Genomic DNA, 15,916 nt, shown 5'->3' on the forward strand with positions numbered 1-15,916 from the left:
GGAGGTGGCAGTATGCACCTTAAAGTTGTTTGAAATCCGCCAAAAAACCGAGAGGAGGAGGAGGAGGAGGAGGAGGAGGAGGAGGAGGAGGAGGAGGAGGAGAAGAAGAAGAAGAAGAAGAAGAAGAGAATAATCCTCCTCCTCCTCCGTCATCTCCGACTCCTCCTCCGCCTCCTCCTCCTCCACCTGCCCTGCCATCCTCGCTCCTCCTCCTCCTCCTCATCCTCCTCCTCCGCCTCCCTCCTCGCTCCTCCTCCTCATCCTCCTACCCACTCCTCTGCCTCCTCCTCCTCATCCTCCTAATCCGCCTCACTGCCTCCTACTCCTCCTCCTCCTCCTCCTCCTACCTCCTCCTCCTCCCTCTCCTCCTCCTCCGTCCTCCTCCTCCTCCTCCTCCTCCTCCTCCTCCTGCCTCCTCCTCCTCCTCCTCCTCCCTCCCCTCCCCCTCCGCCTCCTCCTCCTCCTCCTCCTCCTCCTCCTCCTCCTCCGTCTCCTCCTCCTCCTCCTCCTCCTCCTCCCTCATCCTCCAGAAGCGACTACCGAATTCATCATAGAAGAAGAAGAAGAAGAAGAAGAAGAAGAAGAAGAAGAAGAAGAAGAAGACTCCGAGCTGTCCGACTTCAGGCGAGCTTTTTGAGACCTCCCCTGGCTGCGATCGGCTATTCTCGTCTACTTTCGAGGCGAGCCGCAGCTCGTCTCAAACAAGCCTACTCTCTTTGGAGGGAACTTTGGGATTTTAGCCTTTCCAGACCATTTACATGCACAGAAAACATATAACACACTACAGGAAATTAGCATAATAGGGCCTCTTTACTATTTAAAAAGGGTAGGTCTACCCTAATTACTTTTTTTTTTTTTTTTAAAGGAGACATACTGTATCACCCTAATTACTTTTTTTTTTTTATTAAAAGGAGACATACTGTATCATGCTCCTTTTAAACAGTTACTACCACCACCATTTGGTGTGCTTCAATGTTGAAAAACTTAAATATTAATACAATTTCAATTTCGACAATATGGGACATTCTAGTCCAAAGGACCATCTAGCCAAATTCATGACCATATACAGAAATAGTTATGTATTATTATTAGTTGTAGTAGTTATAGCTTTTTGTGATTTTATGTATTAAATCAAGATGAGATAGAAACTAGAGAATGCAATTCCTGAAGAAATTGCTAGTGGGAATGCTTTATGCTGAAAAGCTGACGCTAAACTGCTATGCTGAAATGTAATGTGTAAGAAGAAAGTGAAGAATTTAGATTGAAATGATACATGAACACTGGGGGCTTGGATGTGTGATGAGAGAAGAAAAGAAAGTAAAAAGGCTTGGAAAAGCAGCAGAATATTTGAACTGCAAACTTTTTAACTAACTTGAAGGCGAATGATCTGTCACCATGGCAACGACATTTGATGACACCCCATAATACGCTTAGATGTGTTGATGGCTGCATCGTTACCAAACCTGTGAAGTTTTGGGCCATTTCGAGCATTTGAACTGAAGTTGTGAGAAAACCGTGTTTCATAGTGAGCATTGTGTTGCCAAGGCAACGGCATTTGAAGAAATCTTAAAACTGTCAAATAGATGTCTTCACGGCTGGACTGTTAGCACACATGTGAAGTTTGAGCACTTTTTGACAATTTTCATAGGAGTTATAGCAATATCGTGATTTACGGCGAGGGATGCGTTGCCATGGCAACAGCTTTTGAGGAAAACTCACTAATGGCACATAGACATGTTGAAGGCTGGACCATTAACCATTATCTGAAGTCTGCTGCTTTGAGCATGTCAGTTGGAGTTATGACATCATCGTGTTCCATGACACAGGTGTTTATATTTGAGCTAACGACGTGTCCAGAGATCAAAGGTTTCCATGGTGATAATCAGTGAGAGGAGAGCATTTTCATTGTTCTGAATGAGAGATAAACCTCTTACATGTGAATGTTTTGTTGAAGAACCGTAACAGATATCGGTGAAATTTCAAAGCGTGAAGCATCTCAAGAACTCTGAGCATCTGAAGTGTGCTTTTTGTGTACTTTCGGGTTAATAATGTGGCCTTTTTGGCAGATTAACTAAAGGTGTGCGGCTGCTGTGGTGGGGAAAGATGAGGCTGAACTTACAATGGGGTTTAATGGAGACATGTTGAAAGTTTTTGTCACTTCATGCCCTCAAGAGGCATTTTGTTTAATTTTTTTTGCTTAATCTTTTTTCATTTTTCAAGCTATGAGATGTTTTCCTACTTTTCTCATGAAAAATTATGTCTCAGGAGTGTAGGGTTTGGGAATCATGGCAGGTTTAAAAAAATATATGAAGGCGAATTTCAAGCTGTCCTCCACTCTAGCTGTGACATCACGCACTCTAGCCTTAACGAGCTGCGCAATACACACTAATGTTAAAATCTGAAAAAGGCCTCTTTACCAAGTTCTGAACAATGTTTAATATTTCTAAAAGTATGAATCAGATTTAAAAGTTGTTTAACATGAATAATGTCAGAAAGATGTGTAACATTTTAAAGTTGGAATGAGGTTTCCGAGTGAAAGTATGAAGGAGCAGTTAGCAGTTGAAGTCGCATGAAGATTTTTCAAGTCTGAAGAGTTTCTCCATTGACTTCAATGTTAAACATTTGATGAATTATGGGATGTATCTCAGGAATTATGAAAGTTATGAATGAGAAAAGTAATAGCCATCGATTCCCGACCGAGCTGAACGTTTTGATGTTTGAACAGAGTTTCTGCGATGTGGAATGTGGGAGAAGAAGAGGCCCAAAATAACCCGGCGGAATAATAAAGAATTTCGTGCGTCGAATAACAGATAGTTGGAATGCTGTATCAGCATTCCCACTAAATTAGATTTCCTGTATCAAGGAATAACCCATTTGTATTGAAACAGAAAACACAAATGTCATATTGATACATTTTTCCCTAAATGTTAAAGGAGAACAAATATTCAGTACAGGGAAAAACTGAAAGCAGAGGTGTACTCACTGTAAATAGAGGGGGGTCTTTGCTGTGAGGGTGAAAGCCTTTCTGTTTACATGTGGAGATCTCATTTGTTCCTCGATCCGTCAAGTTGAAGTAACCGATCCTGGGACAAACACAATCAAATTAAGTCACACACACAGCATAAACAGACAGAGAGAGACTGAAATAATTTTGATTAACAAATCACGGAGTCCTCTTCAGGGTTTGATAAACACTAGCAAAATAACTGATGACAGAACACATTAAGAATGGCATTGATTGCTTTGCAGACAGGGGACATTCTCACTAGTCAGGCTGATTCGGAAACAGAGGTGCAAGCAACTTGTAAAGTAGGCTTTAACAACTCCCTCTACAGCCCCTCTACAGACATTATTATTAAAATCTTTATTTAGAAGCTTTTAACAGCAGGGCGATCTCCTAGACACGCTACAATTACACATAAACGGCAAGGTAGTTGAAGTAAGGCTTGAATATTAAGACAGACTGTGTGGGCTAAAATGCATAAGAAGACCGATCAGACAGCGCTTTTTTGTAATTGAATATGTATGTCTGAAGTACCCTGAATGCCTTGAGTTGAAAGAAATTAGTGATTTACCACCGTAAAATTGGATTAATTGAAAGGTGGGCCCTCTGTGGTAACTATTGCCAGACACATGGCACTTTATGACTTTACCAACTGTATCCCCCATTAACTAACCAGAAATCAGCCTGGAGGTAAATTAGCGCAGTACTTCAGATAATGTTATGCTGTTTTCCTTTTTTTAAACTTTACTAGCGAGCATACAGTTCCTGGTTTGTGTTAACATTAGCACAAATTTGGTTGTTGCCTAGCTACAATGAAAACTAGACACAGCAAATAAACTCTTTATCTGATCAGGGCATCTGTAACAACTAAAGGCAGTGTGACGGGCCTCGTGTTTTACAAGGAGCAAAAAAACAGATCAGAGCGTAATTCTCCTTTACAATAATTCACAGCATGTTCACAATCTGGTAGGCACCTGGTTGAAATATGCAATAATTAACATCAGTGTATATGAAGAAATAGTGGCATTACAATATGCCGTGCCCCTAGATTGCTACTCCCCCCTCTGGCTCCATATCCCTGTGACACATCATGAAAACATTATAACTTAGATTGAGGAATGACGGGACATCAGTGTTTTTTTCTAACTCACTCATTAAACTTAGGCGAGCAGACGATGGCGATGGCCTCAGGCATCATCATCTGGTAGGAGCAGTGTGTGTGGAGGTCCACGCTGGACAGGAAGGCCGTCTGTGTGGGGTGAGTCTGAGAAACACATAGCGACACAGCTCCTCAGTTTATTTACTGGTTGTTGGTGTCGTGTCAAATTATCATATAATCATTTAAAACATATAGTCTCATACTCTGATTGCCTTTTACACTGTTAAATTGTATTTTTAGTCTTGTATGTGTTCAACAGAGACATATGTTAAGGATTTACATTTCAGGAGGGCAAAAGGAGGAGTAAAAGGGGGATTTGCAAATGGTTAAGGACAAGGTGGTTTTATGGTTTAATGATGGGATGTAGGAATAGTTGGCTGTTTCCTTTCATGAATATATAGTGGGACTGTAAGCTGTGTTCGGGGTGCAGAACTTCTTTATCCTCTGAGGAGGCGTGTGGCGCAGTGGATAGAGCGTTGGTGTTCGGATCAAGGGAGCACAGGTTCAAACCCCACTGCAGTCAGCATGTCGTTGTGTCCCTGAGACACTTCACCCCAAATTGCTCCTGTGGGGATTGCCCACAGTATTGAGTATGTAAGTCGCTTTGGATAAAAGCGTCTAGTAACATGTAATGTAATGGATGAAGTGGCTCTGTTCCTGCATTTGAGATCGATCTTACTTGTATATTGACTTTTTTTTAAATTACTTTATTAAATATAACAAAAGACAAACTTTGTCCATGATAAGTTTCTCTTAAGAATGTCCTCCACATTTGGCAGAGCTTAAGAGGAAAAGTGATTTTATATATGTAAGTAAGGGATAATGCAAGTTAAAATGTACCCCGGAAAGGTTAGCATGACCCTGATACAAACTCAGCGCACATTATCAGGCTTATAACATGGCTACTTAAAAATAAATAAATAATAATTGAACACAAGTGTAGGGACATAAATATAACTCGATTGCATCTGCTAAAATAAATAGTCTGCCTGCTGTATTCGGATATCAAACGGAATCCATAGCAACGGTCTGTTATAAAGACATAACTGTAGAATGCTGTAACCAATCAGAATCGAGTAAGAGATAGAAATAAGCACTTACGCAGGTTAAAGTTAAACAAGGGAATATTGTGAATTCAATTTCACAATAACTCAAGCCAAGTGGTTCCTGAACCTGGGTGATTAGGGTTAATTGTTCAATATTTTTGTATACTATATTCACTTTTGTGGAAGTGTGTTTGAATAATAGTAATACTATGCCATGTTATAATGTGCCACATTTCTTTCAGTCACAAAATTCTCAGAGCTCTAAGTCTACTTTATTTTGAATTCACTGCAACGCTGCAACCTGCGTTTGATATTAGTTACTTTGCATAACACAATGCTCAGTTCTAATGAGAATGATTTCATTGATTAAGTTCCTTCTTTATATGATGTGGGGGTTGATCAAGTGTAAGAATGGGTTTATTTGTCCGTCTAGAAATGTCCTTTGTTCTTTACTCACATGAATCCAGCCCAGGGTGATGAGATCGTACTGGTCCTGTATGAGGAAGAGTTCCTCCTCATTTTCTGTGTCACAATAATCCGGTCCACCAGTCTGCTTTGGTACGATGACGTGGGTCACGGTAAACGCGTTTCTTGTCTGCAGCAAACACACATTAAAAAAAAGCGTCACGGTCACACTATTACAACCCTTTGAATTAAGCAGTGCAATTGCCTGCCAAAGAGTTAAACAAGGACAAAATTAACAGAGCGCTGAAAGGTTTGCCATTTGAAAAAAGAAGGCATGATCGTAAAAAAATATAAGGAGCTTTAAGTTTACCCGATCAGCAAATGATTCATTCAAACTAAAGCCTGAGCAGATGGGGACAGCAAGAGGAGTGTTACATTATGTTTCCCTCTGGGGTGGGAGGTCAGCTGATGTCTCCGTTTCAAAATCCACTTTCTTTACACATTAAAAGCATGATAAATATCCATTACAGAAAACCTCCCTTGTATTTAACATGGGAAAAGGGAATTGCTTGTAGTTCCTTATTTAAAGACACGATGAGAAAACATTTCATGAACATCTACCATATCCAAGTTGTTGTGCTTCTGTGACAGATTGCAGTCAGTGCTGCTGGTCCCAGCAGTCTTACCAGTTTGCCACACAGGATGCCACAGGTTTCTACAGTTCGACTCGTGTTGGCCTCGGCCAGCCTCAGAAAGCTCCGGCACAGCTCCGCGGGAACAGCCAACTCCCGAAGGGCATCCACCATTGTATCTGCGAAAACCATGTAGAAGAAAAAACAGAGTTAGATTCATGTGATGTGCTGGGACAAGGCATGGTATAAGCAGGAAATGAAGTATGCCAGGGGGAAACAAATCAGCTCAGATGTGTAAGTACTTTAAAGCAGGAGTAGGGCGGTATTTAAATCCTCTGCAGGCCAGCCCCCCTATTTTCAGAAAAAAATATGAACTCACTGTTGTTACCCGGGCTGACCAGAGTCCCGGGCTTGAGCGCCCGGTCAAAGATGGGCGGGGCAGGGGCAGGTGGGCCGATGTAGGCGGGGGGGCCGTTGTATTGGTGGTTGGTGACGCCAGACAGGTCCCCTTGGCTCTGAGGGGCGCTGGGGGAGACCGCCACGGGACCCTTGATGCCCGGGAGGAGGAGCGTGTTGGGGGAAGGAGCGGCGGGCTGGGCGAACTCCAGGAGCACGCGCTGGCGCTCCTTCTCCAGCTCCTGGCGGCGGATCATCTCCTCGAAGGCACTGAACTGCTCCTGCTCCCGCTGCCGCCGCTGCATCTCCACCACGCGCTCCCGCTCGGCGTCCAGTGCTCGCTGCTTGGACTGTTCCCGCGCCAACGCCTCCTGCTCCGCTTTCTGAGCATATAGGAAACATGTTCAAGCACGTTAAAAAGCAGGTGGTCTTTTGCTCTTCTTCGGTTGAACTGCAATTCATGTGAGGTCTTCGCTAATTCTGACAATATGTAATTCTTTGCCAAAAGGGGTCTCTAAATCAGAACAATAAGAAAGGAAAGAGTTTTGTGCCGTCATGAAATAGCAAGACTCATTGGAGTTGCGCTATGAAGAATTCTTCATGATAACTTTTTTCTGATAACTTAAAGGGCCCATGTCATGCTTTTCCGGTTATTACCCGTCCCCTTGTGTGTTATGAAGGTTTTTCTGCATGTAAACGGTCTGCAAAGTCACAAACCCTCAAAGTACACCCTGTAGCGAGTACAACTCTAACACAGAAAAGACCTGTCTATGCTGCCCCAGAACGCCTCGTTGGAGATTTATCTTTTTCCATTGTTTTCTTCCTGGGTATAGTGACGTGCCCATACCCAAATGGACCCATTGGTCCAAATAGACCAATCCGTGGAGCCGTTACGTTACGTCCGCGGAGCCGTTACGTTCCTCACACACACACACTCAATCTTTTCTCAGCTGCAGCTCCGCCGATTTCTCCTCCCTGAGACGGCGGGACGCGGCGAGGCTGTGAGTCGGTGTGTGAGCACACGCACAAACTCCCAGCCAGGCTGCGGGTGTGTGTGTGTGTGTGTGTGTGCTCGGGCTGGTTTCGGGCTGGTTTCGGGCTGGGTTTCGCTGTGTCTCGCTGTCTCGCAGACGGCCACTGGGCTCACAGGGAGGGGGGGGGCAGGAGCTCCAACAAGCCGTTTAGGACAGAGAGTGAATACACATACTTTACAGAGATGCTGTATGAGAAACCAATGTGAGTTTGGAACATTGCACAATATAAATCTATTCTAGTAGACCTCAACAATGGAATTATGATCAGTAGAAATGGCCATGACATGGGACCTTTAAGATCCAGAGGTTCAGGATGTTTTTACTAGGAGCCTAATTATCCAGAGAGGTCTCATATTCTTAAAAACAATCATACAGATAAGTTAAACCGGTTAAAAAAACACCAAAACAGTGTTTGCTTATTTTGCTGTTAACTTAATATCGTAACGCCTGGTTGAAACATATATCATACAACCACGAAGAACTGGAAATTGTATTGGTTAAATTGGATCAAAAGGTATAATTGCGAAGGATCTGTTGCCATTATAGGCAAATAAAATGGGCAAATACTTTACTTAAAATTACATTTCTCCAGGTTTGAAATGTTTGGAAACTTTTTTTACACAGCTAAACAACCACATATATAACATGTATCTAGTCATTTTTAGACATCTTAATACAGAAATGTTACGCATTATACATTAAATATCTCTTTGGATCACTGAATCATTAAATTCATTAGATTCTCTCCATTTATTCTGTTAATGAACAAACGCTTCCTTTGATAACAAGGTGAAATGACGCTGCCGATTAGTCTTTCCCCCGAATAAAAGTTTACACATTGTAAAATCAGTTTACAATGCTTGTCGTATTGTAAATGAGCTTTAGATATTTGTGTTTATTACGTTTAAAATGGTAATTCATCTTTATTTCTGAGTCATTAATTAAAACAGCAATGACTATGACAGACGGATCCATTTCAGTGTGTCAGTATTTGAAAGTTTACCTTTTTGACAAGATACTGTTCATGCTCTTGTTCAAATCTCCGCAAAAGAGCTTTTTTCAGGATTTCTGCTTGAGGAAAGGCAACGTCCTTTAGTTTCTGTGGAAGAAAGAAAAATAAGGTTTTGCTTCAATATTTCCTTAGAACAGTTCAAATGTCTTATAAAGGAAAGTATGAACAATATAAGTACCTTTAGTGTGTCTTTCTTCTCAGGAATGTTAGCGGTTTTGTAATCCCGATGTTTGGGAAGTTTTTCTATAAAGAGACTGGGTAAAAACAAATTGTTGTTATTAACTAGTGATTTTGCCTGCACTGATAATACTTGTTTAAATATTCGATAAAAAAGTATTTAAAAATAGGAACAGTGAGACTGCAGTTCCTAAAAATGACAGATTTATAGAATTAATTGATTTGTGCCATATCATGGTCCAAGATCAATACTCCCACTGACCCTCTTTTTCACAGCATAAGTCTCTAATATCTTTCACAATACCCGTTTAACGCATAATGAAGCAAATATGTTCAATGAAAGACTATGCGACCTTATCCCAGTGTGGTTTGCGGAGGTCCACATGTAAGGAATAAGATTGATAACACTATAAAAATGTCCCTAAAAGTGTCTGTTTGAAAAAAAAGCTTGACTTTACTAAATGGCTGTTTACTTAAAGTGGACCTATCATGCTATATTTGAATAATATAGTGTAGGACCATACCTATATAAGGCATATTTATACTTTTTTTTTTTCAAAATACCAAACAGATCATGCATTTTAGCCATGCCTCATTTTGCTCAATTTGACCATTTCTAGCTCTGGGCAGATTCAGTGAGAACAGCACCATCTACAGGCCTGGCATATGTACTACAGCGTCTCCAGCGCTTTCGAACGGCAATGGCCGTGGCTGTCTCCTCCTGATTGGTGGAGTTGGCCCAATAGCCGTAGCGCCACTGTCCTGACGTCAGGACAGTGTTCAAATCTGGATCAGTTTTTATCAGATCCGTTGCAGCCCCTTTTTTAGAGATTTGGGTATGGAGGAAAATAGAGAGGGTTGTGTTTTCTGACACTTGGTGAGTTCCCTGGAACACCGGGGACACATATTCATGTATAAAAGACGTACAAAAGTGCATTTTGCATGATAGGTCCCCTTTAAGTTTACTTTATTTGGAAATGCATTTAATTTGTACGATTTGTATCCCTTTTATGTTAGTTTGTTTTGGGGTATTTGGTTAGTGATAGGTATGTTATAGCTTGTAAATGTTTCTTGATAATACATGAGCTCTTTTGTATTCTAAATGCTTTGGTGATATATGTTATAAATACTTCCTGTTAAAGGTGGGGTAGGTAATTTTGGAGAAACCAGCTCGAGATCGCTAGAATTTGAAAATACACAGCTGGAAAAAATCTGCCACTTCCTTACAGAGCCCCTCCTCCAACACACACGAACGCGCACATGACCAATGAGGGCACGAGATAAGTTTGTGCCCCGATGGAAGGCTGACAGGCAGGTCGGCCATCCAGTTATTTTAGCCGGGCCGGCTAAAATGATTGGTCGTGCTTTTTACAGTACTACGGCTTCCACAGATAACATTTTTGTATGGATCTTTTGTCAAAGCACTTAAGATATTCATTGCTATCGGGATGTTAAGAGCATTCCATGGAATATAACAAGTGTATCTCGAGCCGGTTTCTCAAACTTACCGACCCCACCTTTAAGTGTCTGGGCCTCTATTCTAAAGCTTTAGATGGCTTATTGGGTTGGCCCATGTTTACATATCTCCATTATGTCTTATGGTTTTACTTTTGGACTGATTGTGAATGAAATGAATTGAGAAAGATCTTGGTTTAAACTGTCCTGTCATACATCATCTAATGTATTCATTTCTGTAAACCAACAAATCCATTACAATGACGATCAAAGTATAAAGAACTTAGTGTATGAAACACAATCAAACAAATAAAAGCTGATACACACAATGATCCAGCCTTATCGCTGTAAACACTCACGTGATATATTTATTGAAAAGGACGAAGGCGTGCTCGATGTTGCCTTCCTCTGCGTAGATGTTAGCCATGCGGATCATCTCCATGCCGGAACGGAAGTAGCGGCGCGGGGGCACGTCGTCATTCACCTCCACCGAGCTTCCCTTCTTGGTGAGAGCGCGGACTCGCTCCTCCGGCTGCAGACTGACGTCGTTGTGGTCCGCCATCCTGACAGCTCAACCTTCAACACTGGGAAGAATAACAGAACATGTAAAACAGCAAGTGGAACCAGCGACTTACCCTGAGGTGATAACTTTCTACACTGACCTTCAAGATTTGAATAATTTCATAACTAAATGTATTTTCATCGGAATCACAAGAAAATGTGTTTTATACTTTCAGACTTACTGCATACTTAGCTCCATGCAGATACTGTAGTTTCAGTTTTCAGCCAAAATGACATTTAATAACACAATAACATTTCTTTCAAGGAATAATATTGAGATGTTCTTGTTTTTTTTAGGAAACCAGTGCCTTTATTTCACTGATAGTGTTGAAAAGTAAAGACAGGGGGAACGACACCCCGCAGATGGTCTCCATGCATGGGGACCAAGCCCCTGTACATGGGCCAACTCTACCAACTGAGCTATATGGAATCCCATAATATAAACCGACCCTTTTAGCAGCTGCAGCAAATAACATTATATTTGTCTTGCCGTTTATGTCAAACACTGTGTGATTTGGAAACATTTTCTTCCAGCGACAGCCACCGTGCCCAATGCACAGCATTTTGACAGTTTTCTGGAAAGAGTAGGCTCCTTTATAAAGGCTTTGACCTTAATTCTGCTAACCAGGTTCAAATCTGACTTGATGTATTCCATTTCCTTCTATAGCTGTTTAATCAAATACGTTTTAAAAGCCTTTAAAGGTGGGGTCGGTAAGTTTGAGAAACCGGCTCGAGATACACTTGTTATATTCCATGGAATGCTCTTAACATCCCGATAGCAATGAATATCTTAAGTGCTTTGACAAAAAATCCTTTAAAAAATATCATCTGTGGAAGCCGTAGTACTGTAAAAACCACGACCAATCATTTTAGCCGGCCCGGCTAAAATAACTGGATGGCCTACCTGCCTGTCAGCCTTCTATCTGTGCACAAACTTATCTCGTGCCCTCATTGGTCATGTGCGCGTTCGTGTGTGTTGGAGGAGGGGCTCTGTAAGGAAGAGGCAGATTTTCTCCGGCTGTGTATTTTCAAATTCTAGCGCACTCAAGCTGGTTTCTACAACATTACCTTCCCCACCTTTAAGTAATGTTCAATTGGAAGTTAATGCACAATATTTAGAGTGGATTTGACTTCAACATAAAATAAAATGTATTAATTCACAATTGTATATTTGTAAATCTGATTAAACATACTGTCATTTTGGTTCTTAAATATTGTAAACTTAATATGGCTATGGTGTTATGATTTGAAGTCTTAAGCTTCCTTTTACGTTATTGAAAGATGAAGCAATATGCTGTATAAACGAGAACAAAGAGGCAGTGTCCCTCTCTTCATACCCTGTATTCTGGCCACAACTGGCTGAATACATCTCGAAAATAAAGCAATGACTCTGCGTGGAGGGTCCATGACTTGGGCTTTTCTACTCTGTATTGATCAAATGTGAGGTGCTCCATCAGCATGCTTCATAATAGTGAAGTAGCTTGTATTGATTGTGACATCTTGGCTAGCTGGTACAGAAACACAGTAAGTCAAGAGAGACAAGTTGTTATCAAGAGGTGGGGCTCTAATAAAAAGGGAAAGGTGGAGGTACTTGAAATCGTTTAAGTGTATATACTTTCCTTGAAGTCTACAGAAAATACTGTTTTTCCAGCATATTCTACCTCTCTGTTCCATAACAAGCACAATGGTCAGAGGCTGTCAATGTATCACTGTTAATTTGATCGTTTAAACAATGAGTGATGAAAACATTTTTATAAAATACACAAACATATGATGATGAGTACCATTCATTGCTGTATATTTAAACTACCCAACAGTATAAAGTAGTGCATATGTGCTCAACTTTTACAACAAGATATGCAACATAAACATTAACGAAGCAGTAATATTAATGCAAAAACATGATGAATTATAGAAGAAGAAATGACAGGGACCCTTTTACTAGTATAAATAAGTGTGTACATTTTAAGTATTTACATGTTAAGTGTACTTTAATGTGGTATTTACTCTTATAATACGTTTTTGAAAGCAGGACTAGTGTAGTAAAGTGTTCTTACAGTGTAGTATTGATAATTTGACTTTAGTAAATGACATACATACTTTCAGAATGTAACCACAGCTTATCACCATACTTCCTGTTTTCATTATCATCTATAGTTTCTTTATATTTTCATCATGTCAAGTTCATTTAGTGTCAGAATCAGTTTTAAAGGGTCAGTTTGAGATGAGACACAATGAGAAACGGTAGGCCCTTTTGAATGACACAACATGACTTCCACATTACTTAGAAACCTCGTCTACTCACATGCTGTAGGAGTCATACAGATATGTTTCACCCTCCACTGCTGTTGATATCTAGCTAGCCCTGTCACTGAGGTGTTTCTCAGCGACGTCGCGTTAGCCAAGCTAACTTAGCAAAGCACAGTTCCAGTTTAAAACCGTTAACTTAACCACCGCTGCGCAGCTTCATTCTTACCTGATCGAGCTGTGAATGGAAGCTCAAAGAAACCTACATACACCTTAATCAAAATTCAATTGATGTATTCCTCTCAAGAGAAAATAACTTCAGTGGGCTGCGGCAGCGCCTACTTCTATTGCTGTACTTCCGCAATCAAAACAACTTCCTTCTACTTCTTCTGTGGTTTTACTGGCGGACTACACTTCATCGTTACAAGTGCACGCCGCCACCTGCTGTACGGTTGTGTGTAACTACATGACACTATGTAGAAGTTATAGCCTGAAGATTTCTGCAATGTATGCCTTTCCTGGTTCACAATAGGACTCTATGGGCTTGCAATTAGCCAAAAAAGCCAAAAGAAAGTAGACCCTCCGTTTTTTAAGAGCACGGATCGAGTATAATTCCTGCTCTTTGCTGGGACGTCTGACATGTGTTTTCTTTGGTTTGACTTCTTTAGTCTCATTTGATGTCAGAATTCTATATATGTAATCAAGAGAAAATGAGCAAAATATCCTTTGTTGCACAGTATGTCGCGTGTCAGTGTGTACGACTGACTGGGTGTTTCTCAATCGCGAGTAAAGCTGCTTCAGAGCCACTATTTCAAGCATACTACGTCATCGAGTGTCGCCGAAGTACTGTTCCAATCTCCAGTATACTTGGAAATCTACCGAGCCCGGCGTACTCCGTTTGGAGAAATATCGAGGCTGCACATGAGTAGACTTCGCGGTCTTAAAATCCCCACAATGCTTTGCGCACGGACCAATTTCCCCAAATCTGTGGCGGAAGATGTAAGGCCGGGCCTCTCATATGACGCACACCTGCACACTTGCTAGCGTGTTCCACACTTCCTTTTCCGAATGCCAGGAAGTATTCTTGACTCGCTTCTGAAGCAAGATGCTCGGCAGACATGTGCTACCAAGCAAGCGTACTCGCGATTGAGAAACACCCATTGTGGCTCCGGCGGGGTAATGCGTAATCACTGCGCACATTTCGTTTCCAAATTCAAATGTACTTTTTTAAATCCCATTACGTTCATCAACATGCAGTAAAACTATTAATCCAAAGAGAGAATTAGGTCAATGTTGTTTGTGTTTTTTTATTTTTTATAAATACACAGTAATTTTGTATTGCCTTCTTTTGTGGTGCAGTCAAGCCCACAGGAAGTGCGCCGGACTCTGAGGAAAATCTTCGTTGTGGCCAAACGGCGGTACTACACTTCCGTATCAGTCGCTGGGCCCGGAAAGACTTTTCCCCATTGACTAACATTGGGAAAGAGACGTCTGTAAATCGTTGGATAATTTTTTTTAAATTACATAAACTACCCAGTATGAACATTTGTATAGCCCTTATTAAAAACATTCGGTCTTCAAGTTGTAAAATGTGCTAACGTTATTCTGAGAGTTATTTTCCTCTGCATTATGAACGCGGATCTAACCCACGGGCCCGCCGCCCGGCACGTTCATGTGACGTGTTCAGTACTATATGAGTTTTACCTTTACCCATGGATGCACAATAAGAACGGATTATATGATTATATGAATACTTTCGTGACGTTTCGCTCTCTCAAAAGTTGGGCCATTTTGTCTTCATGCACCAATGAGCAACTCTCATAGGAATGAACGAGGCCCCGCCTCCCACGCTGTATCCAGTTCATCCATGGGTGCAGTGCAAATAAGAACTGGATACAAACTAGCTGCACCTTTACCAGCTTTGAGAACACTTTAATGATCAATCATTATAAAACATATCATAGCCTATTATTCTTAAATGGACCAATCTGCACAATGACTACTTTTACTGTCGCTACTTTAAGTACATTTGGATGAGAATAGTTTTCTACTTTTACTTGAGGAACATTTTGAATGCAGGAATTTTACTGTAACAGAGAATTCCTACACTCTGGTACTTCTACTTTTACTCTAGTACAAGATCTGAGTACTTCTACTTTTACTCAAGTACAATATCTGAGTACTTCTACTTTTACTCAAGTACAAGACCTGAGTACTTCTACTTTTACTCAAGTACAAGATCTGAGTACTTCTACTCAAGTGCAATATCTGAGTACTTCTGTTGTACTCAAGTACAATATCTGAGTACTTCTACTTTTACTCTAGTACAAGATCTGAGTACTTCTACTTTTACTCAAGTACAATATCTGAGTACTTCTACTTTTACTCAAGTACAAGACCTGAGTACTTCTACTTTTACTCAAGTACAAGATCTGAGTACTTCTACTCAAGTGCAATATCTGAGTACTTCTGTTGTACTCAAGTACAATATCTGAGTACTTCTACTTTTACTCAAGTACAAGATCTGAGTACTTCGACTTTTACTCAAGTACAATATCTGAGTACTTCTACTTTTACTAAAGTACCAGATCTGAGTACTTCTACTTTTACTCTAGTACAAGATCTGAGTACTTCTACTTTTAATCAAGTACAAGATCTATACTTATACCACCTCTGTTTATAGCCTATGAAAAAAACGAAAAACGAAGGCTAAAGCTAACGTTAGCAGATAGTGACAATGTATGCTAGTTAGCTAGCTCAACGATTCCTTAAATAATATTGCGACAGA

The 15,916-nt window shown here is 40.8% G+C and overlaps 1 protein-coding gene across 2 annotated transcripts in view; it reads right to left on the bottom strand.

Moving 5' to 3' along the window:
- The window catches only part of LOC117472939 (STAM-binding protein-like A), a 17,221-nt gene extending 3,662 nt beyond the window's left edge, over window positions 1-13,559 (bottom strand). The window contains exons 1-9 of one of the 2 annotated variants that reach the window (XM_034118395.1): window positions 13,358-13,559; window positions 10,680-10,904; window positions 8,867-8,942; window positions 8,680-8,775; window positions 6,626-7,025; window positions 6,301-6,425; window positions 5,667-5,804; window positions 4,156-4,268; window positions 2,984-3,083 (exon numbers count right to left, since the gene is read on the bottom strand). In XM_034118395.1, coding sequence (XP_033974286.1) covers window positions 2,984-3,083; window positions 4,156-4,268; window positions 5,667-5,804; window positions 6,301-6,425; window positions 6,626-7,025; window positions 8,680-8,775; window positions 8,867-8,942; window positions 10,680-10,882 — 1,251 coding nt within the window. In that variant the 5' untranslated portion in view covers window positions 10,883-10,904; window positions 13,358-13,559. Of the gene's footprint in view, window positions 1-2,983; window positions 3,084-4,155; window positions 4,269-5,666; window positions 5,805-6,300; window positions 6,426-6,625; window positions 7,026-8,679; window positions 8,776-8,866; window positions 8,943-10,679; window positions 10,905-13,186 lie in introns of both variants that reach the window. The other variant, XM_034118394.1, reaches the window with a different exon arrangement.
- Between the last annotated feature and the right edge of the window lie 2,357 nt (window positions 13,560-15,916).

The sequence above is a fragment of the Trematomus bernacchii genome, unplaced genomic scaffold, assembly GCF_902827165.1.
Source record: "Trematomus bernacchii unplaced genomic scaffold, fTreBer1.1, whole genome shotgun sequence".
In the NCBI taxonomy this organism is placed as follows: Eukaryota; Metazoa; Chordata; class Actinopteri; order Perciformes; family Nototheniidae; genus Trematomus; species Trematomus bernacchii.